Source organism: Pterocles gutturalis, unplaced genomic scaffold (assembly GCF_000699245.1).
Source record: "Pterocles gutturalis isolate BGI_N339 unplaced genomic scaffold, ASM69924v1 scaffold15045, whole genome shotgun sequence".
Taxonomy (NCBI): domain Eukaryota; kingdom Metazoa; phylum Chordata; class Aves; order Pterocliformes; family Pteroclidae; genus Pterocles; species Pterocles gutturalis.
In genome coordinates, this window is record NW_010141107.1 from 20521 (window position 1) to 47453 (window position 26933).

The 26933-nt window shown below is 42.1% G+C and overlaps 2 protein-coding genes across 2 annotated transcripts in view; one reads left to right on the forward strand and one right to left on the reverse strand.

The window, feature by feature from the left end:
• The window catches only part of GAS6 (growth arrest-specific 6), a gene marked incomplete at its 5' end in the record, with an annotated part of 40126 nt that extends 20517 nt beyond the window's left edge, over window positions 1–19609 (forward strand). Inside the window, 11 exons of the mRNA XM_010083920.1 lie at window positions 257–379; window positions 2092–2211; window positions 4084–4209; window positions 5255–5376; window positions 6142–6260; window positions 6648–6837; window positions 11531–11695; window positions 13132–13300; window positions 14652–14824; window positions 15687–15915; window positions 19026–19609. Coding sequence (XP_010082222.1) covers window positions 257–379; window positions 2092–2211; window positions 4084–4209; window positions 5255–5376; window positions 6142–6260; window positions 6648–6837; window positions 11531–11695; window positions 13132–13300; window positions 14652–14824; window positions 15687–15915; window positions 19026–19174 — 1685 coding nt within the window. The remainder of the gene's footprint in view (window positions 1–256; window positions 380–2091; window positions 2212–4083; window positions 4210–5254; window positions 5377–6141; window positions 6261–6647; window positions 6838–11530; window positions 11696–13131; window positions 13301–14651; window positions 14825–15686; window positions 15916–19025) is intronic.
• Window positions 19610–23322: 3713 nt separating this feature from the next.
• LOC104469429 (transmembrane protein 255B-like) overlaps window positions 23323–26933 on the reverse strand; it is a gene marked incomplete at its 5' end in the record, with an annotated part of 18555 nt that continues 14944 nt past the window's right edge. The window contains one exon of the mRNA XM_010083922.1: window positions 23323–23867. Coding sequence (XP_010082224.1) covers window positions 23700–23867 — 168 coding nt within the window. The remainder of the gene's footprint in view (window positions 23868–26933) is intronic.

Consider the following 26933-nt stretch of genomic DNA (forward strand, 5'->3'; position numbering starts at 1 on the left):
GATATGGGGGTGGTAGCTCACTCTCTTTTGCAATGAAATGAATTCCACTGCATGTGCTCTGCAAAATTCCTCACACAGGTTGTTTGGCATGTGAGCACTAAGAATTAGCTTCCAGTTTTCCAGGTGTGAGTATTTCTGATAGTGATTCCCCATTACTATTTCAGCTTCTTGACTTTTAATGAAACACCTGTTTGTTGGTGACTTCAATGTGTTGTTCTGTTTTGTTTTGTTTTTTTTTATTCCTTATATAAATCAGATTTGCCAAACCAGTGTTCTCCTGATCCTTGCCACAAAGAGGGGACTGTCAAATGTGAAGATCTCAAAGGGGACTTCTATTGTGAATGCAAGCGTGGCTGGCAGGGAAAAACATGTGAAAAAGGTAATTTGGTTTCATTATCTTTTATACTTGTACCAAAGATGCATTGAGGTTTGCTATATTCTCAAATGGGCACTGATACTGTGCTGCACAATTTAAAAGTCAGGGAATTAAACCTGGATTACACACGGCTTGTGTTTTTACCCTTCTGTGATTACCTTCAGGTAATCCTTTCACATCAACATTTTTATATTACTTTAATGGATCTCAGCTTAGTCTTGGCAAGGTAATCTAAGAAGCTGTGCGCCAACTTTCTGTCCCACCCCTCTGAAAGGGGCAGCAGAAATAGTTATAGTGGCCCTTCAGTCAGAACTGCTGCAACTGCTCCTGTAAACCCTCATGTAACAGATCGCAAACTGCAGAGCCAGAGAAGCTGGCTCATCTTCCTTTCTAGCATCCCTGCAATGGGAACAGTGACTTTCAGCAGGCAAGTTGGGGTCTGAGTCTGATGATGCACAGACTGATGAAATCAGTCTGTTAAAGCCTCCTTGCTAGTAGAACCTTTTTCCATGTCCACTTAATCCCACTGTGTATTTCCATCACCTCCAAAGAGAATATTCAGGCAGAAACTATTTGTGCAAGAAGTTCCAGGCCCCCAGAAGGCTTTCTCTATTCCTTTATGAAATACTGAAGTTATCGTAGAATCATAGAAAGGTTTGGGTTGGAAGGGACCTTAAGGATCATCGAGTTCCAACCCCCCTGCCATGGGCAGTGACACCTTCCACTAGACCAGGTTGCTCAAAGCCTCATCCAGCCTGGCCTTGAACACCTCCAGGGGATCTTCATGTTGCTTTCTGGCTTTTCAGCTTTTTTTTAGTGCCTGCAATTCTTCCTGTCTGGGCCACTGCTTTTCTGCCTGCCAGTATTAAGTAATTGCCAGAAATCACATTCAGCTAGTCCAGAGTTGTGGCAACCAAGACAGCAGGAGATCCAAAGCCTCTCCTTCTGGTGTAATTATTGTGGAGAGATTATAGGATCACTCACAAGCAGCTTATTTAAGCATTTGAGACAGTTGTCTGATCAGTATACAGTCAGCTTTGAGAGCTCAGCAACTGATCGGTCTGAAGCATATCCCCTCTTTTTCTTATAAAATGCCATGAAATGTGCTGTTCTACCCATCAGCTAGCTCTGGAGTCCCATATACAAGCAGGACATAATGTGCAGATAGGGCACATTGAGGGTGAAATCCGGGCTCTACTGAATTTATCAGGCTTTTGCTGCTAACTTCAGTGGAGCACTGTTTAGCCTACAGTGCTCAATAGCTGTGAGCTTAAAAGTTTTTGTGTTCTCCTAAGTTCTGCAGTAGTAATGATATATTGTTCTTGTTTTATTTAAAGATTTCATCCCAAACTTACTGGTCATAGTAAAATTCTAAAATTTAGTTATGATATAAAATGCATTAGGTATAATTAGTTTGTTTCTGCAAACAAATTTTTTTACCTCCACAGTGGCTAAAGATACTCTTCTACATTCTCGAAGCTGTGAGGGAGATACTCAGCTACAGTTCCTTCTCTATCTTTTTTATTATTACATGAACTTAAGCTAATGTACTTGAAGTGTTTGAATGAAGTCTTTGTGCTTTTTGTAATCATTGTGTTGCAGATGTCATAGTGTTTCTTGTTTGGTCTTTCTCCTTCCCAACTCCTATCCCATTCTGAGCCTCCAGATTATTTACAGAGGTGAAAAGCTGACTGTAGCGCTTTCTTTTGATGCAGATATTGATGAATGCAGAACGCAGAACGGTGGCTGTAACCAGCTCTGCCTCAACAAGCTAGGCAGCTACCGTTGTTCATGCTACAGTGGTTATGCTCTTAAAGACAGCAAAACATGTGAAGGTAAGCCTTGCTGGGCCTCTCAGTTTGCTTCAGTGGATGCTTAGTGACTTGTGACTGTATTTAGTGACTTGTGACTGTATTTCAGAGAGCTGGGTGGCACTGAGCAGCCCTGGTCTACTCCCTAGCCCAGCAGAGACTTGCTGGTAGCTCCTGCTTGCTGTGCTCTGCTGGGGTTGCACTGGGTGCTCCAGCCAGCACTACGTGCCTGGGCTTGTCAGCGGTCACACCGTGCTGCTCTCCAATATCGTAACACAGGCATGATTCACAGAGGATTTGTGGCTTGGATTGTGCTAAATTAGTTTAGCCGATCAGTCCTCATATCCTGACATTGAGGGGAGGAAGGGCTGGCAAGATGTGTTGTTATGGTTCTTTCCAGGCTTACGGTGGTGCAGTGTAAGAGCCGTTTGTTTTTCTTTTGTGTTTTTCTTATTTTAATTTACTTTTCTAATTTGGATATGTGCAGCAGCTAATGAAATCAGATAGATGCAGATGGATATATTCTCTGCAACTAAATATTAATAGCTGTAGAAAGGCCTTAGTGAAGGTTGGCAACTGTTTTACATACCAGCTGAGAACAGAAAGTGAGTATCTGATTGAAACTGCAGAATTGATTTACGTAACCAAAACTTAAGCAACGGAGATTTTAAAAGTGTTATGAAACTGCATGCTGAGACACAGACTCATTAATGATCACAGGGGGCTGTTAAAGTTATGTGTATCTCATGAAAAACCAGGCAAGTCTGTGTATATACCTCTTGCAGATGGATGTGACAACATATTTCCAAACAGTTTGCATACCTGATCTGAATAACATATTAACGCTAGCAGCAAAAAGACAAAGAGCAGGATTTTATTTCTGTGTCACTTCCACTGTTTAAAGTGATGACTGTATAGATTACATGGTGTCCTTTCCTAAGGGGAGCAGCCACTTAGAAGAACAAACTTCCCTTTTGAGTTGTCTTCTGGTGCCAGCTGGCATGGCCAGGTGGACAGCGAGGGGGCTCACAATTGCATTTGTTTTCTTATGTGTATATATTTGCATAATAGTCTAGCACTGTCGATCAGAGCACTGTCACCCTAGCATATAAGCATATGCCAGTTCACTCAGATGTGGGAAAATTACAAAGTGTAACACGCAGTTGTAGTCTTAATGTGTACTAGAAAGCAAAAGCAAGTATTAAACTCTCAGCATACTGCGAAAGTTTTGTCAAGACCAGGATTTTTCTGGGTATTAGTTAACAGGTTAGAAAAACACTTGTTTGTTTTTATGGAACTCCAGTTCCAGTCCCTTGCCTGACTTCATGGTGGAACCCCATAACATCCCTCAGACCTGACTTGTTCTTTGTGACAAATTGGGCTGCCTCAGTTCCCCTTTACCACTACAGATCAGCAGATTCAGATCTTAGTTTTGTGAATGCAGGAAAAAATATTGTTTGCCTGTCTGAGGAAGCAGAACAGAAATATGTGATGCTCCACAGGCTACCTGTTCCTTCTGTGTTTTGGTAAAATTCATACTGCTGTTCCTCAGTTCCTGCTTGCTGCTTTTTAACCCACAGTTTCAGCCCCCTGAATGGAGTGGGGCTTTTTTCGATTTTGTGGGAATTGTTTCGTTTTACAGTTTTTCTCCTGTCTCATTTTGCATTGCTTTTTCCAATAGTGGTTAATGGCTTAAAGAAATAAAAAAATCAACTGGTTTTGAAAGCCTGAAGTCACTTATAGCTAGCTAACCCTCAAGGTAGATTCTTAAAGATACTGTTTTTTCGTTTACCAAAATAATAGAGGGATCTCTTGACCCTGAGGCAAATCCAGTGTGCGAACAGTGAAGTGATTATACCCATCTGAAGTCGTGTTGTTTAATTTCTTGTTTTGCAGACATAGATGAGTGTGCAGCATCAGCAGACATCTGTGGAGAAGCTCACTGTAAAAATTTAATAAGCTCATATGAATGTCTTTGTGATGCAGGCTACAAGTATGATGATGTGAGAAAGACTTGTCAGGGTAAGCTCATGAAATAACATCATGTCAGCATTTATTACATTATTTAAAGCCGTAAGAAAAAATACATTTAATTTCAGGCTTCAATAAAAGCTTTATTTAAATCTCTCTTAACACTGGACTTGCGTTCCCTTTCCCTAGTTATGAGTGAGTTTGCAGTCATCTTTGAGTTCATTGAGTCTGCAGTCATCTCTGATGACTTGAATTAAGCTGTATGAAGCAGAGTACTGGGATTTCTTGAATTTATGACAAGTATAAGATGTGGTAGAAGCTCAGAAACATCTGTGCATCTTGCTGTCTCTCTTTGTAGGACAAGAAAAGTTACAGAGCAGTAGCTGTTGTTCTTTCAAAAGCTGTCTTGTGGTATTAGTCTGAACTAGGAGCTTAATATGCATTGGAACCATACACGGTTCTGCTGGCTACACTGCCCACAAGCTTTCTCAACGGAGGAAGTCTTGAACATATTCCAAAACTAGCATTGTTCCCTGCCTCTTGTCTAAGTTAATGTAATGCCTTGAATCACACAGCAGCCAGCCCTACCAGGCTCTAAGTGTTTATCTGTGCCTGGAGAGATCCCTGTGGGCCATCACAATTTGTTTTCCTGTGTTTGTTTGCAAAGGGGATAAAAACAAGCCAAAGGAAAAAAAATAATGAATGAGAAACTCAGCTTTTACTTGCCTGTTGAGGATCCAGCTGCTGAGTAGCAATGAAGCAAGCAGTCCCTGAGCTGAACCTGAGTTGAAGGAGCAGAAGCCTGTCAGTGCAGGCATAGCAGAAGGGGCCTGAAGGGACAAAGTCTTGTCTAGAAGTTTAAAGCTTTGGGCAGCTGGAATCTGTCTGTGAAAAGAGGTTTGTGCTGATGCTAATTCTCACTCTTCTCTCCTATACAGATGTGGCATAGGGTAAGTACTGGCTACAGAGTGCTTTGGCACATTCAAATGAAAGGTGCTACAAAACAGCACTGATAATGTATTTTTCCCCCAGATGATTCACGTTTAAAGAAATTCAATTGCTGTTTTCTTCTCTCTTCTTTGCTGGTTTTGTGTAGATATAAATGAATGTGAAGAAAAGCTGTGTGAACAGACCTGTGTCAACTCGCCAGGGAGTTATACCTGTCATTGCGATGGCAAAGGGGGAGTGAAACTTTCCCAGGACATGAATACGTGTGAGGTATGTTAGTCTTTGTTGCTGTATCTGCAGAACAGACATATGTTTTGCATTGCAATTAAGAATAACTGATGAAGGTCTGGACCAAAGCCATTTGAGCTGAGTGACCAGCAGAAGGGAATCATATTGCCAAGGCCACATGAGCCAGGGACAGTAGCTCCCCTCAAAAGAAGGGTCTTGTCACCCCTTTAGGGGAGGAAGTTCATTCGGAGTTTCTCTTCTCAGGCTCCTCCTGTCCCCATTCCAAAAAGAAGCACGGCAGCGATAGCCCTGCCAGCCCTCTCTTCAGCTGTGCATTACCTCTGGGTGCACAAGCTTTCCCGAGTTAGACCCAGTAGCACGGTGAGAAGGTCTCAAGGCATATGGTCTAAGTTACCAACCAGCGCTTGCACTTTGGTCCTCCAGGCATTTGAAGGTGGATGGGCTTCAGTGGCACAGGCTGCCTCTGCAGAAACCAACCAACAGCTAGTTCTTAGCGCACCTTTTTGTTGCCAGCATGATGCTGCAGTAGTATGCTTTATGCTGTATCTTATGAGTGTAATTTCATTTTGCAACAGGAAAACATTCCCCTGAGGTGGATAGGAGGGAGGAGGGAAGGAAAGAGGAAATGTTCTCTGTACCAAAACAACTGTGTTTCGAGAGTATAAACATTGAAGTGCCCTAACCTACTATATGTATAGCAACTACATGAGAAAAGGAGGCATACTCTCTGATTCTCTTTCTGCTGTGTGAGGAGAATAAGCACTCAAAAATCTGTTTTGATTATAGAACATAATACCATGTGTGCCTTTTGCTGTTGGAAAAAGTATTAAATCCTTGTACCTGGGGAGGATGTTCAGTGGCACTCCCGTTATCAGGCTGCGCTTCAAAAGGAAACTACTGACGAGGTGAGGACAATTTAGAATGACAGTCGAACATGCTGTCTGGCTTTAATGCATGCAGTGGAGTTAAGTCGTTACAATAACAGTTCCTATGATCATCCTTATTTGTTTGGATTATGGAGTCCTGCAAGGCGAAACACTATCCAAACCAGTAATTGAGAAAGATAGCCTTGACCACAGAGCCTCTAGGATAATGATTGAAATACAGTAATGTATTCTTGATGCTATTTTAAAATCCATCTTCACAGCTTAGGTCTTTCAGGAATGCATTAAAAGCTAGTATGTTTTAATGGAGCTTTATAACTGCTAGAATTGATGCTATCTGTGTGGAAAGTACTCCGTGGTTTTTGAACTCTGCATAACTAATTTATTTCTTGGCACCTGTGCGGTCAGACTTGTGGCTGAGTTCGACTTTAGAACCTTTGATCCTGAAGGTATCCTTTTCTTTGCTGGAGGCCATCAAGACAGCACATGGGTAGTCTTGGCTCTGCGCAAAGGACGGCTCGAGCTGCAGCTGAAATACAATGGAATAGGCCGCGTGACCAGCAGCGGACCACTTATCAACCACGGCATGTGGCAAACGGTGAGTCCAGACCACTGCTGAGATCTTACCCTCTCTTGGCTTGTTCCTGATGGGCTCTGTCAAGTGCAGCTAGACTTTGTGTATTCTTCAGAAGATGCTTTTCCAACCTATCTGTCCATTTGATGCATGCCAGTACGTTATGCATTCTAAGGCGAGAATGGGATACTTTTCCTGACAAATTGAATTATACTTTATACCCATTGCAAACTAGACTGCATCACAACTTTGCACCACCGGAGCAGACACAGTGCCTTTGAGATGCAGCAGTGCTAAGCTGACTTCATGTACCTTTAGATGCCCTCTGGATGAGGGCTGGGCAGTAAGAGGGAAGGAACTCAGTAGCTGTTCTCTTAAGGAAGTTTCCAAGGGTGCTTTGTTTGCTGTATGGTGTGTGTGGTTGTGTTTCTTTATTCATTTCTTTGTTTGTTTGTTTAGTCACAGGGCTCAGATTGTCTGAGACCTTGACAAATCTTGTATGCTGCAGTATCCTTTTTTAAACTCCTCAGGCTTTTTTATATACAAAATAGTCCACTTCCTTGTAAAGATATTGGGGTCTGTTAGGAACTATGTGGATCTCTGCTTACTAATAACACAGTCCAAGCAACCTCACGAGATGATGCACTGCATCTTGGAGCTTGTAAGGATTCATGTTCTTGACACTCTTGCAGAACATCTCTTGGTAATTCTGGGAGCATCATGGATGTTACCATTTGTGACAGGATCATGAGAAGTATCCTGTAGTGTGATCTACAGGAGATTAGCAATTTAGATATGCCTTCTCACTTCTGCCTTTTCCTCTCCTTTCATTTTTTCTTACTTAATTAGGTCTTTTGACTTTTAAGTTGATATGTCTCTTGGGGAGCGAGTGGGAAGTTCTCAGCTAACTCACATATGAGTCAAATACCAGATACTGGTAGCTGTGAATAATTTTCTGTTTAAAATTTTTTAGTATAAAAGATTTCAGAATTATATAGTAAAGAAAAAGCAAGGTGGGGAAAATTTTGTTTCTAATGAATAAATAAAGAAGTCCTTGAGTACCTTCACTGTCAACTACTGACATCTGGTAATGTTTCCAGCAGATGAGGTGATGTTTAATTCAGTTCCTTTACTGTCACTGAAACAATTTTAGATTACAAATGGAGAGCTGTAGTGGTTCAGCAAAGCTGTAGATAAAATGTATGACATGCTGTATCTTTACAGGTAAGAATAGCCTCAAGCCAGTTCCTACTAAATTTGCTTTAAGATTTTTTCTGCTAATTTTAAATGTGGCAGTTTAATTGCCTGCACAGGGAGGATGGCGATGGAAGATGTGAAAAACAGAACTGATGCCACTGGGGTGACTGGAAGTCACAAAAAGCAGTCTTTACCAAGATAAACCATTTAACACAGAAGCGTAACGTAACTTATTAAATGCCAGACCTCATTATGAAGTAATTACAAACCTTCCCATGTTAATTTTGGGGGAGACATCTGAAATGCATTTTCTTTCTTCAAGTAATACAAAAACGCTCAAACACATAGGAGTTACAGGGTTAACAAAGGCTGTACTTCCTTTCTGCAGGGAGAGGAGGAAGTATGATAAAAGTAAGTATAATTTTTAGGCAAGAATTTTTGGTCTCCTGACAGCCATCAGTGTCAGGGCTCTTATCCCCAGGTACCATCCTAACCAACAGATTGTGTGGTTGGGATGCTGCAGCAATGTACTCTTTGTGTGGCTTTTTAGAGATTGTATAGATCCCCTGGAAACTCTTCCCCAAGGCTTTTTTTGTGACAGTGCAGACCAAGCTGTGTGCAGAGGATCAAGCCCATAGTTTTGGTTAGACCTGGAGCAGTGAAGTTTGGATACTGGTGGGAACTTTATAGGGGTTATGAGAAAATAGTAATTTTACTATTTAACTTTCATCAGATGAAAAAAAAAATGTCTATTTAAAAGTAAAACTTGAGAAAAACACCAGCAGCATATGTCTTTTGGTCTCTTGAGCAAAAGTTGCATACTTTACTTTTATGGAAATATGAAGGCATTTTCAAAACTTCAGGCCAATATTTCTACCTATATGTTTTCTCTGTCATTGATCCCTCCTAATCTATTTTAAAATGATCATTCCCAGCATTGAAAAGACAAACAAGCCTCAGGAAAAACTCCTAATGTAGTTATTTGTGTGTAATCCAGTGGCCTGTATTGAACTGATGGTAGTAGAGAACGCACTCGCCTTCTGTTTGTTTTGGATTTCCAAAAACAAGTCATCATTTTGTCTTATTTTCAATGTTCAGTTTAGTACTGGCATGAGGACAGCATGGTTAGCAAAAATAGTAACCTACCTGCACTGTTAAATGTCAGCACTGAAGGTTAAGCAATCGCAAGCATATTCATATTTGGCTCTAACCCTGCGGCTGCCTGTAGTCTCGTCCCTTTTCCGTGCTGTCCACTTGCTTTCCAGCAAAGGGCGGACAGGCTGACTCCACGCTGTGAGTTATTCAGGGCATGAATCCAAAACACAAAGCTGCTTGCCCTTATGGCTAACTGTACGGGAACACTTAGCTACAAGAACTGCCCGCCTGATCATCTCCCGGCACACGAAGGCAGGAGGCAGTGAGCTACTTCTTGCAGCAGGAGGAGGGCATTAGAGCAGTCTGCTGACCTCCAAAATGCTTCCCCTTTCAGTTTGTAGGTGATGGTGGTGCACCAGCAATTCAACTTCAAACATAAGGAACTGCAGCTGAAACTGCCAGAGGGCAGAGTGAAGTAGGCAGAATGTAATTTTCTAAACTGGAATTTGTTAAGACCTTCCACTGGGATTAAACCCTTCTCCTAGGGACGTTTCCACTGATTTGGGTCTGTTTACATTAATGACCAGGAGCAGCTAAGAACTCAGACTTATTTTTAAAAATGTATATGTTATTACTTGCTATACGATCTAATAAAATTTTAGAAGGCCTGGAATTTTGGTGGCCCTGCAAGTTGCAGGATTTCTTCACTGAGGAAGCACAGTAGGGGCATTGCTGCAGCTGGCTTTTCCCCATTGGCTTCATGGGGGCCCACAATCTGTGCTGGGAGCAGGGAGACGGTCTGTGGCACCTCCCTGTGCTGCTCTGCACCCCGGTGCATTAGGACAGCGGTGACGAGCACAGCAAGTAGAATACGTCCAAGTGAGTTTTTAGATCAATAGCTGGTGTAGCTAAACCAGTCTGGCTGTGGCTGCCAGGACCTGTGGGCTAAAATTCCCACCCACCGAGTGGACTTCACAGCCTGCCAATGCCCAAAAAAACCTGTTTGAGACTGGCTTGTGTGTCTGCGTGGAAGGCAGCAGGGAGGTGTAGGTGCCACTTTAAACAAGCAAGCCTCAGACAAGTAAATTCATGTCCTGTAGGATACGACATGGAGCAACACACCAGGTGTAAACAGTGTTTTAGCAATATAAACCAGACTGTACCAGAATCCACAGGAGAAGAAAAAAGTTTGATATTCTGTTAATAATCTTTTCAACTATCAAATTCCCTTCATCTTCATTACTGAGGACTGCAATCCAAAGAGAGTGTCAAGGAATAAACCTGCTCAACCCTGCCATCCTTTACATTACAGCCACAAAGAGAGAGCTCAGCACGGCTGATGGAAACAATTTTGAGGCAGCTGCTCTCAAAATGCAGAGGAGGATGCTCATGACATGGGCTACTAGCAGGGAGAGGGAAGAACAAGTCTAAACAGCCACTGAAATAGCTACGTGGTTATATGCAGCAGCTCACTGATGGAGGCAGCATCTGGGTGTCCCAAGGAACAGAGCTCTATGGATGAAGAGTGGGTAGGGGGGATAATGTGTCATGGAACAAAAAGAAGGAGTGCTGTGTTGAAGATAAATAGAGGGGGTGCGTTCCTTTCTTCTTCTCTGCATGTTGAAAGGGGTTGCCTTCTGCTACGGCCACAGAGCACCCATTCAGTAGCAGGACCCAGGTCCCAAGGCAGCAGAATCTGTGCTGCTGTTCAGCAGCCTGCTGCGTGACAGCTTTGTGCTTTGCCTCCTCCTCTCCCTCTGCAGAGCTGGCTGCTTTATAGTGCTTCTCTGTGCTGCCTGGTAATTAAAACTAGGAAATTTTTTTGAAATTTCAGTGGTGATAGAATCTTCCTAGAAGTAGCTCTTCAGAGACATGGAGACTTGCAGAGACCCTTTGAGAGAAAAAGTATTGCCTATTACACATCTTTATTACCTTCTCAAATATGACATATTCTTTTGTTCTTTTTTCAGGGGTCAGTATTCAAAGGCTAGACTTTATGTGGCTGGAAGGCTTCTGCTTTATCTTTCACTGGCCTAACAAAATGCATCTATCTTATCTGCCTTTCCACTTTTCCTTTCACATGCAATTGCAATGGGAAGTTTCTCATTAATAACTTATTATTGCATTTACATTTTGCATAGAACAATCTACGAATGTCATGTAGTTAATCCACTTGTGGGTTTGTGTAGCTGTTTTAAAGTACCTAGGCTGTCTTCACCATCAGGGTAACCCCAGGTTGCTGTATAGAATAAAGATTTACATATCAAGGTGGAAGGTAACTTAAAAGATAGACAAAGAGGCTTGGGGACAGAAAATATTTTTCCATCTTGAGGATTTCACTAGTGGTGACTGTCCTTTAGTTGAGGCTGCAGCTATTAAGTTCTTTTTATAATGAATTATTCTATTTGCAATTTTACTTTTTCAGATCTCTGTGGAAGAACTTGAAAGAAGTTTGGTTATAAAGGTCAACAGGGATGCAGTTATGAAAATAGCTGTCTCAGGGGATCTGTTTACTCTAGACAAAGGACTGTATCAGCTGAATTTGACAGTAGGAGGCATTCCTTTCAAAACAAAGGACCTTATTCTACCAGTAAGTATAGTGATTGCTCATGTTGTTTTGCATGCCTGAAGGACTTGATTTCATCTTCGCTTGGGGTAGTGTAGGTCCCTCCTGAGAGCACTTCAGCCTGCCCTGAGACAGGTGGAATTATCACCTTCTGGATACAGCTTTCTCTCCATTGACTAGAAAGAGAGTCTAAGCCAGTAGCAAAGGTGAGACTCCTGATTTTTTGATTGATAAGTTTGGGTGACATGTATCCCACATTTGGCCTGCAGAATTAGGACATGGCAAAACCGTAGCACATGACAAAATTAATGGTGATCATGCTAGCTTGGAGACCATGAGTGGCCCTTTGTGTGTTTTGACTGAAGTTGTGCATCCTGTGTCACAGTTTTGCTGCTTGCGTTTGCTGTTTCAGTTTAGTAAGATCCGAGGAAAAACAGAAGCTTATTTTTCTCAATTTCCTCCTAAGTCACACAGATGAATAAAAGTTAAGGCACTCTTTGGGTGAGATTAGATGATTGCTCTGTTTCTGAAATAGCTGCTCCTCAGGCTGTTTTGAATGGCCACCACACATAGAGTTGGCACTTTGAAACCCAAATTGGCATCTCTTTATTTCTAAATGAGGTGACAAGCCTGTGGCTGGGAGTGCGGCAGCTGAGGAAGGCTCCTGTTCCTCACCAGATGTCATGCAGGGCCACTGCTTGTCTGAAACATTAAGCTCAGGGTATGGTCTGAATATAGGATTGAGAGCCAAAAACTCCTGAGGTTTTTATCCAGGCTCAGACACTTAATTCTCTCTCTGCTTCATTTAATTGGTGGTAATGTTGCTGATTTAGATGCTTTGCAAGGAGCCTTCTCTTTACATACTGTCTCCCATATTAATGCTGACATCTAGTACAGGGTAACATAGCTAGAAGCTGGAAGGAACAAGCTGTGTACAGGGTGGTGTGCCCCTCTTGTGCCTCAGGCACCCTCCCTTAGGCCAGAACCCAACAACTTATACCATGATCAGGTCCGTCTTGTGTGTCATGAAGGCTGTTTGCAATAACAGAAAGGACTGGGTTTTTTTAACTTCAAGTTAGCCTCCAGCATTCTCAATGAAGAATTACAGGAGTTATGTAGCTTTGGCTACAGAGCTTTAAAAGTAAATTGCACTAGATGTGCAGCATAAAGAGTCAGCTAACAGAATCGATACAACCAAATCAGCACCTGCATTAGCTAGTGCCCTTCTCTCCTGTGGAGACAAGCTGTGCTCAGGAGAGTTTCCTGGGGAACACCGACTGCGTATTTGCTTGGGGTTGTGGGACTGGGGTTGCTGCCAATTGGTTTGCATGTGCATAACATGTCAGAATTATTTCCCCTATTTGATATCATAATATAACTCAAGATTCCTCTCCACCTAAAATCAGTTATTCTTCCCTGAACAGTAGTTTGAGTCATGAGATACTGCTTTATCTTCCTAGATAAACCCTCGGCTGGATGGTTGCATGCGGGCATGGAACTGGCTGAATGGGGAGGACACCAGTATCCAAGAGACCATAAAGATGAATGAAAAGATGCAGTGCTTTGCTGTAGCAGGACGAGGGTCTTTCTATCCTGGCCGAGGTTTTGCTGTGTTTAATCTTACGTACAGTAAGTACTTTAATTATTTATTTCTGACCTGTTCCTGCCATTAATCATACTTAGTTAATAAACAGTTTAAAGCTTGCATGTATGCCAGGCTCAGTGTTGACTGATGCAGAAAAGACTGGCAGCTGTGGATGGGGAGGAAATAGCTAAACTTGTGGTTCATAGTGAAGGAAAGCCTATGTATGATGCCCAGTACAGATTAGGTTGTCTCTTCCTAAGGAGGAAGAGCTGCAAGCCATAGTTGCTATATCTTGAGTTTATGATGGACAGAAAATCAATATTGTCTGTAGCAAAATGTCCAACATCAGATTCACTCTTAATCCTTGGGTGGTATTTGTTACACCTGGGACAAGCACACTAAGTGTATCTGTGATACAAGCTGAATGAAATTGGCCTAGATACAGTAATAATGAGTTTCAAATCAAACACAGCCGTACTAATTTAGCACTCAGACACCTTTTCTTTATTCTGGATTATTCTTTTTGTTTGTATATGCAATCAACTGTCAGTATTTTTAAACTCATGCAAACCATCTAATTTAGTTTTGTGTGCAAGTCTCCTCTGCAGAAGCCTTCTGTGCATCATTATGTGGATTTTTCTGCTGTGCCATTGCAAATTAGGGAGAATCAGGTGTCTGTCGTCTTGTTTACCACATAGGTTCAAAAGCTGCAAAGTAGAGACAATGCAGCATCTGAAGTGCAGATGACAGTGCTCATCAGAGATGAGTCCTCAGCACCTGAATTTTATATTCTTTTCTCTACAAACAGTAATCCTACTTTTTTCCCCCATCTTTTTAGCAGTAAGCTTTATAAAGAACTTATTTATTGTATTTCCAGATGTGGGGAACCAGTATAGCTAACACTACTATGTAGGGAGGTTGCAGAAACAGTATTTAAATCTTGCTTTGTAGCCATTATCACCTTTTAAATTACAAGGGCACTAGGTCAGTAAGAAAGATGCCACAGAGTTTAATTCAGAGTTCATCAGGTGAGACACAACACTCCATGCTTCCGAGGGGCTGGTGATCAGGAAGTGATTATGTAGGTGCTCAGTGTAGTATGCTTATATCCTTTTTCAGTTTAACAAGGCTTTAGTAGAAATGTTTTCTGTATGTCAGATTTGGACTTAGATTCCTCAATGATCTTTGGACAGTCAAGAACAGTGCAAAAGTTGGGTGCCCTATCTTGCAGCAGTTCAGGTGCTTTGGAATTTTTTTTTTCTTTGAGTAAAAGAAATGTGGCAGTCTCTCCATATGCTCATCCATCTATCCTCTTCTCCGGGCAGAAATTGCACGGCCTACCCATTTGGCCTGTTGGTCCTGTGTTTCTCGTGCTATGCATTTCTTTTTCTGTAGTGCAACCTTCTTCTGGAAATGACACCACGACAAGTTGGGAAATAGAAGTAAATGCTGCAATTCAACCAGCAACAGATACTGGTGTGCTGTTCGCTCTTGTTACAGAAGAAGCATCTGTCCCTTTATCAGTCTCTCTGATTGATTATCACTCCACAAAGAAACTGAAACAACAGGTACAGACTTCAGCATTTTTCTAGAGAAGGTTCCTTGCTATTTTCTGGGAACTGAAAGTAATTTTCAAAAAACAGTTGTCAGGTTTGCTGCCTGCATGCTTATTTGCCCCCCTACCAGTTCAGAACCTGGTCTGAGACTGAGATGCTCATCTGACACCCAAGTTCTGCCTCCTACAGGAATGTGTCAGACACTACTAGGGAGCTCTTTGCAAATGTCGTCTAGATAAAAGATGGAACTGGTCTCTTGAATGCAGGCATATTTTTCTTATGTTTTCTTGGCACAGAAGCTGTTTAATGCCATAAGCAAAGTATTTCCATTCTCTGGAGCTCATCAGTAACAGTCTCAAGGTAGTCAAGAGGCAGGCTTAGGTGTCACTCCAGGTGCTGTGAAAGGCCCGTTATGAGGGAGTGCTGAAGCTACTGATTCAATGGTATTCATAATAAAGGGCTAGATTCTTGCATTACATGAGTGTAAACCAGGAATGATTTCACTAAGACCCAAGAGCCAACTTTTAATTTACAGTTGACTATTTCAGTTGGAAGGGACCTGCAATGATCATCTAGTCCAATAACAGCTCTAGTCTCTTTGGTTCCAGTGCAATATAGCAGCTTCTTTAAGACCCACTAAGAATTCTCTTTGAGAAGACAGTGGTTACGACTAACAGTCCCACTGGTTCACTGTTTTTTTATCTATGCAAGTGAGCTCAGAACATGATCAGCAATAATAGTAAGTCTTTGTAAAGACTTAAAGTAAAAGTCTTTGTAAACAAGACCACAGTGGGGTCATCCTGGCCCTGGATAAGTGTGACTAGGTATATTTCTGCTCACTGCCTCTTTTTTTCTTCTTTCCCCTGCTGTCTAGTTTGTCATCATGGCCTTGGAGAACACAGTTGTGTCCAGATTGGCAATAAATCTCTGTGATAAGAAAGAACACTCTGTGGACATCCTCCTCAGGAAGGATCACTTATCCCTGCGGGTAGATGGGATAGCAGGAGAGAGTGAACTAAGCATCTCTGAGTTGGAGGACAGCCTGTCCATCTTGGAGAGCTCTTTGCAGTCAATGGTGAAGACATATGTGGGAGGACTGCCAGGTGAGCATTCAGTTTTGTAGCATGGACTACAGACTCCCAACTCACCTTGCTGAGCTGGCAGTCAGGAAAACTGTCTCCATTCATTCAAGCTGGGAGCCTCCTTCTCTGTTTCTGCTCAAGCAGGCTTTGTCTGCAATGCAGGCATGTGATCATAACAGATGTGAGGGTGTGCTTGACAATTAATTTTTTTCTGGAATGATTGTGTCCTTCTGAGGACATCTGGAGGCAAAAATAGAAAGAGAAGGTTTGGCTTGGTCAGCAATAGGAATGATTTATCTGAAGGATAGCTGTAAGCAGAGTCATCATCTTAAACCTGGTAAAATCCATAGGAGCTGTACCACAGGCTCCTGCAGTGCTTCATTAATGCTCATTAGGTGTGAGTGTGTGAGCAATCCTTGTAGGGAGTTCCAGTCACCTCACATTGTTTTGGCTGAAGCTTGGGAAGCCAAGTGTGGTGATTCTCCCTGGCTGATGTTCTCTCAGTGCTACACAATTAACAGATTTCCTCCCAGCAGAGTGTACTTAGGGCACAGCCCAGGGGCTACCACAATTCATAGTTTTGCTGGTTTTTCAGCAACAACAGGACTTCCTGTGGGAAGTCAGTTTTCTCCTCTGTTCTGAACCTGGAAGATCATCAAACTTTCATCCAAAACATGAATTTTGGCCAAGTTTTGGGGGGTTGTTTCTTGTTCTGGATGAACGGGTTTATCAGTACCTACTGCTGAGGAATGCAATTAAGGAAACACTTATGTCTCTGATGCACAGCAGTACATCCTATTTTGTTGCCAGCAACTAAGCAAAATCTTGCCCGTACTTGCTCAAGCAAGGGAGGAGCAGCAGTGTTGGCCTGTTGGTAAGTACTGAAGCTGTCAGGCTGGAACAGGGTGGCTGAGGTGCCATGTGTGCCAGGACACACGGCTTGACTGTTCCCGCTGTGAACAAGAGTTTACAGAGTATTTATGCCAATTATGTAGGTGGCTTCTAGTCCCACCTAAAAGGGGAAGGCCGTACACTCTGGGATGTTCACACACTGGTAGGATCAATGCTGAATCCCCAAATGTGGCATTTTCCAGTGTCAGATTGCACTGTCAAGCTGGTCACTGCACAGGGAAGACAGGTCATCTGCTTTCTTTCAAGTAGCTCTCAAATGCACAGCAGAGACTTTCACAGCTCACTAAATCATCCTGTTCTGTTGCTGTCCCAAGTTCTTTGTGGTTCACTTAGACTAACTGTGCTGGGTGAAGCACAGTTTTTAATTAGCCAGAACTACCTGTGAGATATCATGGCTATGGCTGTTTAGACCCAGCTGGCTTCTGTGGGTCTAGTACTTTCCCCCTCTGATCTGTTCTGCTCAGAAATAGGAGTTTCTGCCTGTGGTCTGCTTTTGCCATTGAGAGGAACCACCACTTGCACTGAGAAATCTTGTCATTTGCCAAGCTAATAAACATTTCAGCACTTTGGCTGGATTCATCACTCTGGGTTAAATAGCTATACCAAATGGTCAGATCTGAGTTTGGCTCATTCAAAATTTGAAAACATTATATTGGTTTTGGTTTTTCCCTGCTTCCATACCCTGTGGAAAAAATCAATGTATAGTGGTCACACTTCTTTATTCCATTTGCCACAATTAAAGAAAGAATTCTGGGTCAAAGTATGTGGTATGTTCCATCCTAAGTACAACTAATATTGCAGATGTGGAAGAAATACTATTTAGACTTTCAAGAGGTAAGAGGGAAGATACAGCTATTTACCTTTTCTATGGTATTTTCAGTTCTGATAAATCCTAAACGATATAATTTATACAATGCATAGGTGTTTTTCCAGGCAATGTGTATACCGTCTGGTGAAGGAGCCTTTAAACAAGACTTCTGACTCTTTACAGGACCACATTTTAGACAGATCCATTTCTAGTCCAAACAGAAAATTAAATATTTGACCTGATATGCAATTAGAACACAAAGAAAATATTTTTCTAATTAATTTGTGATAGCATCCTACAAATTCACCCCAAAGCCCACACTGTCCTTCAGTCAGCCCTTTAGCACATGTAGCAACTATCTCCATGAACGCTTAGATGAGTGTTCAAGCCATCCAGCCAACACCATCAACTTCTTACGAGTCAAAACTGAGTTTGCATTCATGTGAGGTACTATGACACAGATGCACCCTTCTCTTGAGCAGACTTCCCAGATAAAATTTGGGAAATGGGTAAGAATAGGAAATAGCTAAAATGACTAGTTTAAGCAACTACCAAGCAAGTAAGCTAAAAAATTTATAGTATCTCTTGTGGCTTACAGATCCCACACAAATATTCTTTCTCTCACTCAGTCCAGAGTCTGTCCTCAGTCTGAGCTGTGTTTGATCACATCAGCTTCAAATTTCTCCCTGTGTGTCTCCAGGCAGAACCCTTTGAATTGCATATAATCTCAGGTCAACAGGACAACCTATTGTTCAAGTTGGCCTTGCTTCAGTGTAAAGATAAGGGATTTACTTAGCTACCTGCATCACTGTGAAGTTAAATAATCATTGAGACGTTCATTGCTTTCCATTGCACAACCAGCTTGATCTGGTTTGCTTTGGGTTGTAAATAAACTAATAACCTTTGGGGAAGGGTAGAGGACACAGTTCATGTGAATTTTCACATTATTACTTTATTACATGTGGGTTTTTTTGTTTATTTAAGGTCAGTTTGTACATGATGTTACTGAAGTTAGTAAGTAACAACTCCACTAAAGACAAAGGAGAGGGTTCAGAGATGGAGGGGGGGAAGCACAGAGACAGAAAGAAGCATGAACATGGAGTGCAGTCGGAGTGAAGCCTTGCTGCTGTGCAGCACATCGTTTCATCAGGACTGGAGGCCTTGCAGAGACACAGAGCAGCTGAGGAAGGGCTCAGGCTAGGAGAAGGGCTTTTGTGCACGAGAGCAGATGGCATTTTCCCCATGTCTGGGATTGTGCTCTTGCCTTCTGGTGAGAGGGCTTGAGGGGAGGTAGAAACCAGGGAGCGGAGGAGAGTTTGAATTCATTGAAGTGATGTTCATCTAAGCACAGGTAGGGCAGGTATTTATTCAAAACCGGCCATCAGAGATGTTTGTTCCTCCTTTCATGCAGATGTTCCTGTGACTTCCACTCCAGTCACCGCGTCCTACCATGGCTGCATGACCGTCAAGCTGAGCAACAAGGCACTGGACTTAGACGAGGCTCTCTACAAGCACAGTGACATCACCTCACATTCCTGCCCTCCAGTTGAGGCGGGTTAGTAGGTACCACTGCAATGCGAAAGTTTTATATTCAGAAACTTTCAATGCTTTTCTTTTTTTAAAAAAGATATAAATTATTCAGACCTACCGCACTGCGTGTATAGTTTCTCTTAAACACTGAAGTTATGTAGGAGCTACTGATCCTTATGTCAGATTGATTATTGAAATACTCCTTTGCTTTGAGGTTTAAAGGTTGTAATATATTTGTAAATAGTTCAGAAGACTAATATTAAATAAGCCAAAAGTACAGAATATACCTAAAGTGAATGTTATCTTTAGACTGTAAGAGACAGTTTTATCTGTAATGTGGAAAACCTGGTAATATATGAGTGTGGGCTGGAAGAAAAATAATAATTCTGTATTATTTTTATTACCAAACACTGCTTTCTGATTTGCAAAATATGAGAGAATAAAATATTTACATACAAGTTTTTAATTTATCTGTACTGAGATTATTCTGTATTCTGTTGTTTGGAGATAATGATGCAGGCTATGCCTGATGTGGGCATTACACTAGTGAGGGGGTTTTTGTTTTGTTGGTTTGATTTTTTGCTTGGCGGCGGGGAGGTTTAAGTGCTTATGTCAGTATTATATATCTTTTGGGCTGGAGAGCAAATGGTTTCTGCTATTCTTATTGCTAGAGTTTCTTTTTCTGGTACCACAGACACCAGACTCAGTCGTGACCTTTAGAAAAACTCTTGGTCAACAGAAAACAGAAAATAAAATTGGGCCAGCAGGAAACAGTTGGAAGAAAAGACTCAATAAGTTGAAAGCCATATGGCTTTTGTGTCAATAATCGCTGAAGCAAGTGATGAGGTGTCAAGAATTGGGGAATATTATCTGGTGATGACATATTTTTGCTGCTTAATTTTGTGGTTGGCTCACTCATTGTGAGCCTAAGGGTAGCAGAGGGGCTTGAGACACTGAGAGTTAGCACGTCCGAATTGCAGTGTGGTGAGAGTAAGCGTCGGGGTTTACTCGGGAGAGGTTGTAGAGCCGTAAAGTGCATTCAGCTTTGAAGCTATCCTTGTGCAGCTGGGGTGCACTTTGCCTAGCCTTTTTTGAAACACTTAAATTTTATTTTATTTGGTCCTTGTCTTGCATCAGATTAATGAACTGAGAAAGAGAGGTATATGCTGTGGTGGAAATCCAAATACTGGGTGGCTAAGGTTACCCTATGCTTCAGAGGGTTAACGTGGAAAATGTCTAATCCTACAAAGTCTTTTATGAATTGTTCCTAGTCATTCCACGTCATGTTTTGCCTAGTCAAATATGGAGCTGACAGATTAGCCTACACGCGTAACAGCCCCTGTGACCAATCTGTGAACATACAACTACTCCAGAGGAAGGGATGGAAGAGGAGGAAGATGATCCCAACCATATCTGCTGGTAAGGAACCCTGCTTTATGTAGCAGAGAAGAGGAAGGTACGCTCTTAGCCATTTGACAGCATGACATCATCTCTCTGTATCATGACCAAATTAGTCAGCAGTAATGCAGTAGGACAGAAAAGACCAGAGCTTTATCACTTTCAACCAACCTACTCATTTATGCTTACAGAAGGACCTGTCAAAAGACTCTTTACACTCAGGTATGACCAGATGCAAGTTTGAAAGGATGGTTGCTCACTAGACAGTAATAACTTACTGGCAGAGTGTACAAGGATAGGAAAACCCAGTAGTTTTATGTTTTTGCTTTTTTTACTGAGCAAGTGAAACCACGTTGTTCCTGAGAGTGCTTTCTGTTAGAGTTGATGACTCTGGATCAACTCGTGATACGATGGAGAACGCAAAAAACATTAGTTCAATATGTCCAGTGAGAACTGGGAATCCTGAACATACTGTGGTTAATAGCACTTCCAAACTGCAGTGTTCCATTTTCTGTGTGTTTTTCATGGTTATTTTAGTCCTTTACCAAAATACCTCTCCCATCTTTTTAACTTGGAGTAGCTCTAATTAAAACAGTACAAACTTGCAAGATATCAACTATTTTTTAAACTAAGTAGATGAAACAAAACCAGTTTTACTTTGTTCTTTCAAAGGAAGTATGTTAGCAAAATAGTCTTAGGTCTGGCATTTTTGTATAATTTCTGTGGTAGTTCCCAAAAAACTATCATGTGGCATAAATGAATCACAAACATGTCTGACCTTTGTGTTAATGTAAGTGGTACTATTTATGAGTACAGAATTATTTTGGATCCTGGAAACGTGAATTCTGTGGTACAGTGTGGTACGCTGCAGTTTCAGACTTAATATTATGTGAAAAAAAGACTATCATTCCATTTTCTAAACCAATCTAATTCAGACAAAAAATTTCTTTGGGACTGTGCATATGTGTGCGTGTATGCAAAGATATTTTGCATAGACCACAATGCCCCCAAACCCAAAAAGTGGTTTAAAAGAGAAAGCCAGAGGTTGTAAATCTGGAGGATTACAGAAAGCAGGGGTCTTTTATATCAAGCTAGATTATTTTTAATACTCTACAGCAGTACCATGAGTCCCACACTGGAGGAGGAAGCAGCAGCTTCTATATACTGTTGAAAAGAGGGGAAAAGTGGTAAGCATTCATTTATTCCTCACAGTCACTGTGCTTCCACCGAAGAGAAATATTGATTAAATTTTTGTTCTGTTAGCAGTCTAGGTGCTCAACTCAAAGGGAGCAAGTCTGTTCTGGTCTTTAAGTCCCCAGGATGAACCCTGGTGGTCTTCCTGGTGGTATTCATGGTGAGTAAAAAGAGTAAATGTGTAGTTCATGATCAGGGTGATTGTGCTCTTCACAGCATGCCTTTGCACAAGAGCTAAGCATTTCAGATGCATTAAATTCATGTTTAAAGGAGAAATAATGGTCTCCTCTCTGACTTCTATTTCTCTTAACCAGGTTCATATAACTCACCTTGTCAGAAATGTATAGGCACCTTGTCACTGATGTTAACATCACTGGCCTAAAAGTTTGCATCTCAGAAAATCCTTTGTAATTGAAGAAAACATGGTGTTTACTGTCCATATAAATTAACCTCTGATCTTATGTGTATTAGTACTGAATCTGCTTTTTATACATAGAGGTACAGCACATAAATTAACAAATTTCTTGAAAGGTGGAAAATATTATGTAGAGGGCTGATCATTCATTGTTCTATTTTCATCTGGTCTGATGGTGTCACTTCCTTTCAAAGGAAGCTGTCAAGAAGGCTGGTTTTGTTTGTATAGGGTTTTTTTTTCTATTTTCATAATATGAACCAGCTGCTTAAAAAGTTAATGTGAAATACCTTCCTTTCCCTGCTTTGCTCTTTGGCCTTTCAGGAAATTTTTATAGCTTCATTGCTGTCTAGACTGTAATCTATAGAGCAAGCAGCACCACCACCCTTCCTGCAGGAGCAAAATGCAGTGAAGGGATGCAGCAGTCTGGTGGGTTTTCATGCTGGTACAGCCACTCCTGCCCTGAAATTCTGCAGCTGTGTGCTAAGAGGGATCCCAGCTAATGTGATGCAGACTGAGAGGGCAGGGTGCACACAACAGGGACAAGACTTTGCTCCTGTCCGTGGCACTGCTACAAGGCATTGCTGCCTAGCCTTGTCAATGCATTTTTGTCTCTATGCAACAGGAGAAATTTAAAAAATATGAAGGAATTCTGACCCTTCATCTGTTCTGTTTCAGTCATTGTAAAATGCCTGACTCAGGTCTTGATCAGTTTAAAAATAAATAACTGGGGTTTAACATAGAGTGGGTATTGTTGTGTTCCTCTTTTGACTATAAATGAATTAATTTGAACACGAAAGTGCAGCTTAAATACTTGTCTGGAAATTGCATCTTTAGCACACTGACATGACATTTTACTACACAGACTAGATTGGCATAAAGTTTGGATAAAATACTCCCAGTAAAAATAACTTTTCTATTTGAAACTTAAAAGAGGACACTACTTGGTAGGGTACTTTGTTCTTTTGTTTTACTGTTCTTACAAATATACACAGCCTTAGGTACAGTATACACAGTCAATTTTATTGTAAAATAATTGCCACACTTTTTTTATTGGTGTAACACTTTCACGAAAAAGAGTTATTAAATAAATACTACAAGCAAATAAGCACCTGGTCTTTTCCTACCCAAAATAATTGACTTGGAGAGCTCCAGACTACCCACTCAGACGACACAGGCTAAACGCCCTCTATACTGGTTTATGAGAGCAGAACATATATCCGGGATGCTTTCTTCGTTTCTCCTCTTGAAGAAAAATCATTCTCCAGTAGATGGAGAATGAAAAAATTCCTGCTTATGGTAGTCAGAAAGCAACACTCCATTTGACTGCAGGCAAACTGGTGGTGACTGGTCACCCCGCTGGTGATGTGCCTGCTCTTACATTTCCAGGCTTCTGCTCTGCTCACAGTGAGATGCAGGTAGAAGCAGACTGGCCGTAAGACACACTGCGGTGGGTTCCTTGGGAAGTCTAGTGCCTGCACAGCACAGTTTCCAGAGGTTTCTTTAAAACAAAATAAAAGCCTACCAGCCACCTAAAATAAATTCTTTGTTCTATGGTGCATATGGTGGAGGCTTTTCTCCAGGCAAGAAGTAAGTCGGTGTATAGAGGGCTGGAGCGTTGGGGGGAAGACCATAGCTGGAGCTGGACTGAGATGGAGGCTGAGTTTCTTCTGATAAAGAAATGTCAGTAGATGATGTTCCTGGAAAATTGCTGGCAGGCTGTATATAGACAAAGAAAAATACCTTCTTCAGTAAAGGATTATGATTCTGCAGCTCTGCTTTAGGTGTTTGCCATGTAAGTATTATATAATAAGCCCCGTGTTTAAATTTCCCATGCATTGCAGCACAACACTGACTTTAGTTGTAAAGCACCTGCTTAGTATAGCAATGACGGTGTGTAGTGAAACAAGACAGATTCCATCTCTAACCCAAGTCATTTTTAATAGACATTGCACATACAGCTACGCAATAGAGCAGAACAGGAATTTCTGCAGGAAGATACTCTGGCTTCCTGGGAGAGGCAGTGCACCTGACAGGCTGATTAGGTTATGTGGGGCCGCTCTTTTCCAGGCATCACTGTGAAATTTAAATTATCTCAGACGTAATTAATCTCAGTTATTATACTTGCACAAACGCAAGGTCTTATTCCTATGCCAAATGCAAACTCCTTTTAAAATAAAATTTTACGGGTAGGTATGTGTCTCCCTGTAAGTCTTTCACTTTGTCTGTCTCAGCTATAATGGGGCTTTGTCTGAAAGAGGCATGAAGCACAGGTAGAGCTTAGGAAGCAGCCCATGTTCAGGAACAAGCACAGTTTGTTTTGGAAAAAATCCTACCACTACTTTAAACCAGGTTTTGCCTTTGATTTCAAGAGGATTTCACTTCTCTCCTCATATGCTGACACATGTCAGTCCATGGGCTTCATCAGAAGAGTTGTGCTCAGCTCCCCTTGGGTTCAGACCTAAAGTGCCTTGAATTTAAAAAACAAAACAAAGCAAAATAAAAAATAGCAATCATGGATCTTTTTCCAGGGAAATAAAAAATCCAGGCAAGTAAACGCTGCTCCCTGCTGCTAAAAAAAGTAATAGTCATCATCTAGAAGGCCAGTACCAGGGCTGACACTTGGACAATGGCATCTCAGAGCTGCCCAGGGGTGGCAGACCCCATGCCACAGTGGCGCTGGGTCAGCAGGGGCTGCTGCCCTGGGTCGAACCCCCACAGTGAGAAGAATGTTGTCTTGTATTTGTACCACAGGGTGACTTAGTGAGAACGGGGACATCCTGACAAGAAGATTCATTATGCCCTCTCACTCTCCAGGAAGCAGTGCAGGTAGACTTGACAGACCTTCTAGCTATATCAACTCCAAATGTAGTTGCTGTGGGTTTGGGTGTTTGGTTTTTTCATTTATCTTAGAGTTGTTGCTTCCCTGTCCCCTCAAACTGCAGCCACTGTTTCCATCTGTCTATTGGAGCTGCTTCTGTAATGAGTTCTCCTCTGGCAGGGATAACTGGCACAGCCCTTATTGCTGTTATCACCACCAGTCCCTGTGCGGCTAATCATTTACCTGACTGGTTGGCAGGACTACTTCCGAGTCTAGTTGTGACTGAACTGTACCAGTAAGGGATGAATGATTATGTTAGCACATGTCACAGTAAACAAAAGAAATACTGTTTAAATCTTTGGTAAAATGCATTCCTCTAATCACCTTTTCTTTTTTTGCATTTGTCTGATTTCTGTTTGTGGACGAGGAAGCATGAGGTGAACTCAGGAGCGTTTACCACCAGCTCGAGTTGTGATTTTTTTTTAAAGACTTTGTCTGCCCCTCCAGCAGGCAGTTATTCAGTGAGATACTGGATTCAGCAGAGGACTGGGAATGCATGTGCCACAGGTGAACTCAGGTTCATAGCCCTTGAGCTAATGGGGCTTCAGCCCATGCAAGCGGGGGCAGTGCTTAGGCTAGACTTGTTGCACGCCAGACTAACCCAAGGTGGGATATGTTCCCAGGAGGAGGAACTATGGCTGCAGATTTCCTCTGTTTGAGGTGAGGGTTCAAACGAGAGTAACTAGTTGGTAATTGATTACTAATTGCTTTACTTCGTTAACTAGAATAAATTCATTTTTTTACCCCAAACTTTTAGCTGAGGAAGGTTTTGCTCCTTTTGTTGTACAGAACCAATGCATGTGTGACTCAGCCCCAAATGGGGGCAGGTGCAGGGCAATGTGAAATGCAGGGGCTTAGGTACAGTGTTTAGCCAAACCTCTGGCGAGCCAAAGGGAACACTGATAAGGGAGGTGGTCTTGGGACCCTTATGTGGAAGGAAACAAGTTGCACCTTTTGAGGTGCCCAAGGGCACCCTCCACTGGCTGGTCCAGAAATATGTGCAAATCTCATGTAGACCTTGGCCCACATCAGCCAGCCCTGTATGGATGTCTTACGAATGTTAGGCCATCTCAGATTCGATAACTTTAGGCAACTGAACTGCAACCCTGTAATACAGGGTTCAGCCTCAGATTTTGATGTCTCAGTTGCAGGCCCAAGATCACAGATATCTAAGTGCAGAATCCCACCCCTAGACAGTGGAAAGGCCTTTGATGTATTCCTAGGACTCAGATCATACATCTTTAGCCTGAGGTAATCCATGTGTGGCTCTTTGGACTCTAAAGGGTAGAACAGCTCAGGTGGAATCTCCTACGCTATGGACAGCTAGAGTTCAATTCAACTGCCCTCATGTAAGTATCCAGACCTTTTGGGATGCCATGGGATATTCCAGACATTCACACAGATGTGACATAGGGACTACAGGACCTGGACCCTCCCAGAGGGGCAGCAGTGGCCAGATGGCTACCAGATCTCATTATCAGGCAGCACAACATCCCTACCTGCCAACAGCCCCTCTGTTTAGCCAAATTAATCCCACCCTAAGGGCCTGTAGTTGCCTTAAGGACCAGTACCAGCTGAGCAGGGTTTGTGAAGGCCTGAATCCAGCAGCTGGACACTGCTTGGAGCACTCAGATGGGTCATGAAGACCTCCAGCCCCATGGATTCAGCCCACAGCTCTCAAGAAATGGAAGTGGATGACGGTTAAGTTTCTGACTGTTCTTAATCAGACCTGCTTCTAACATTCACCCTTATGTAGTTTTGAGTAAGTTTATTATGATTTTTTAACTCATATACTGATGCAGAAATTAATTCTCTCCAAACTACAATATAATGAGCTCATACATGCAGGAAGGTGGCTTGCTTTTTTCTTCCAGCCCCCCCCCCACCCCGGCCCCCCCCCTCGC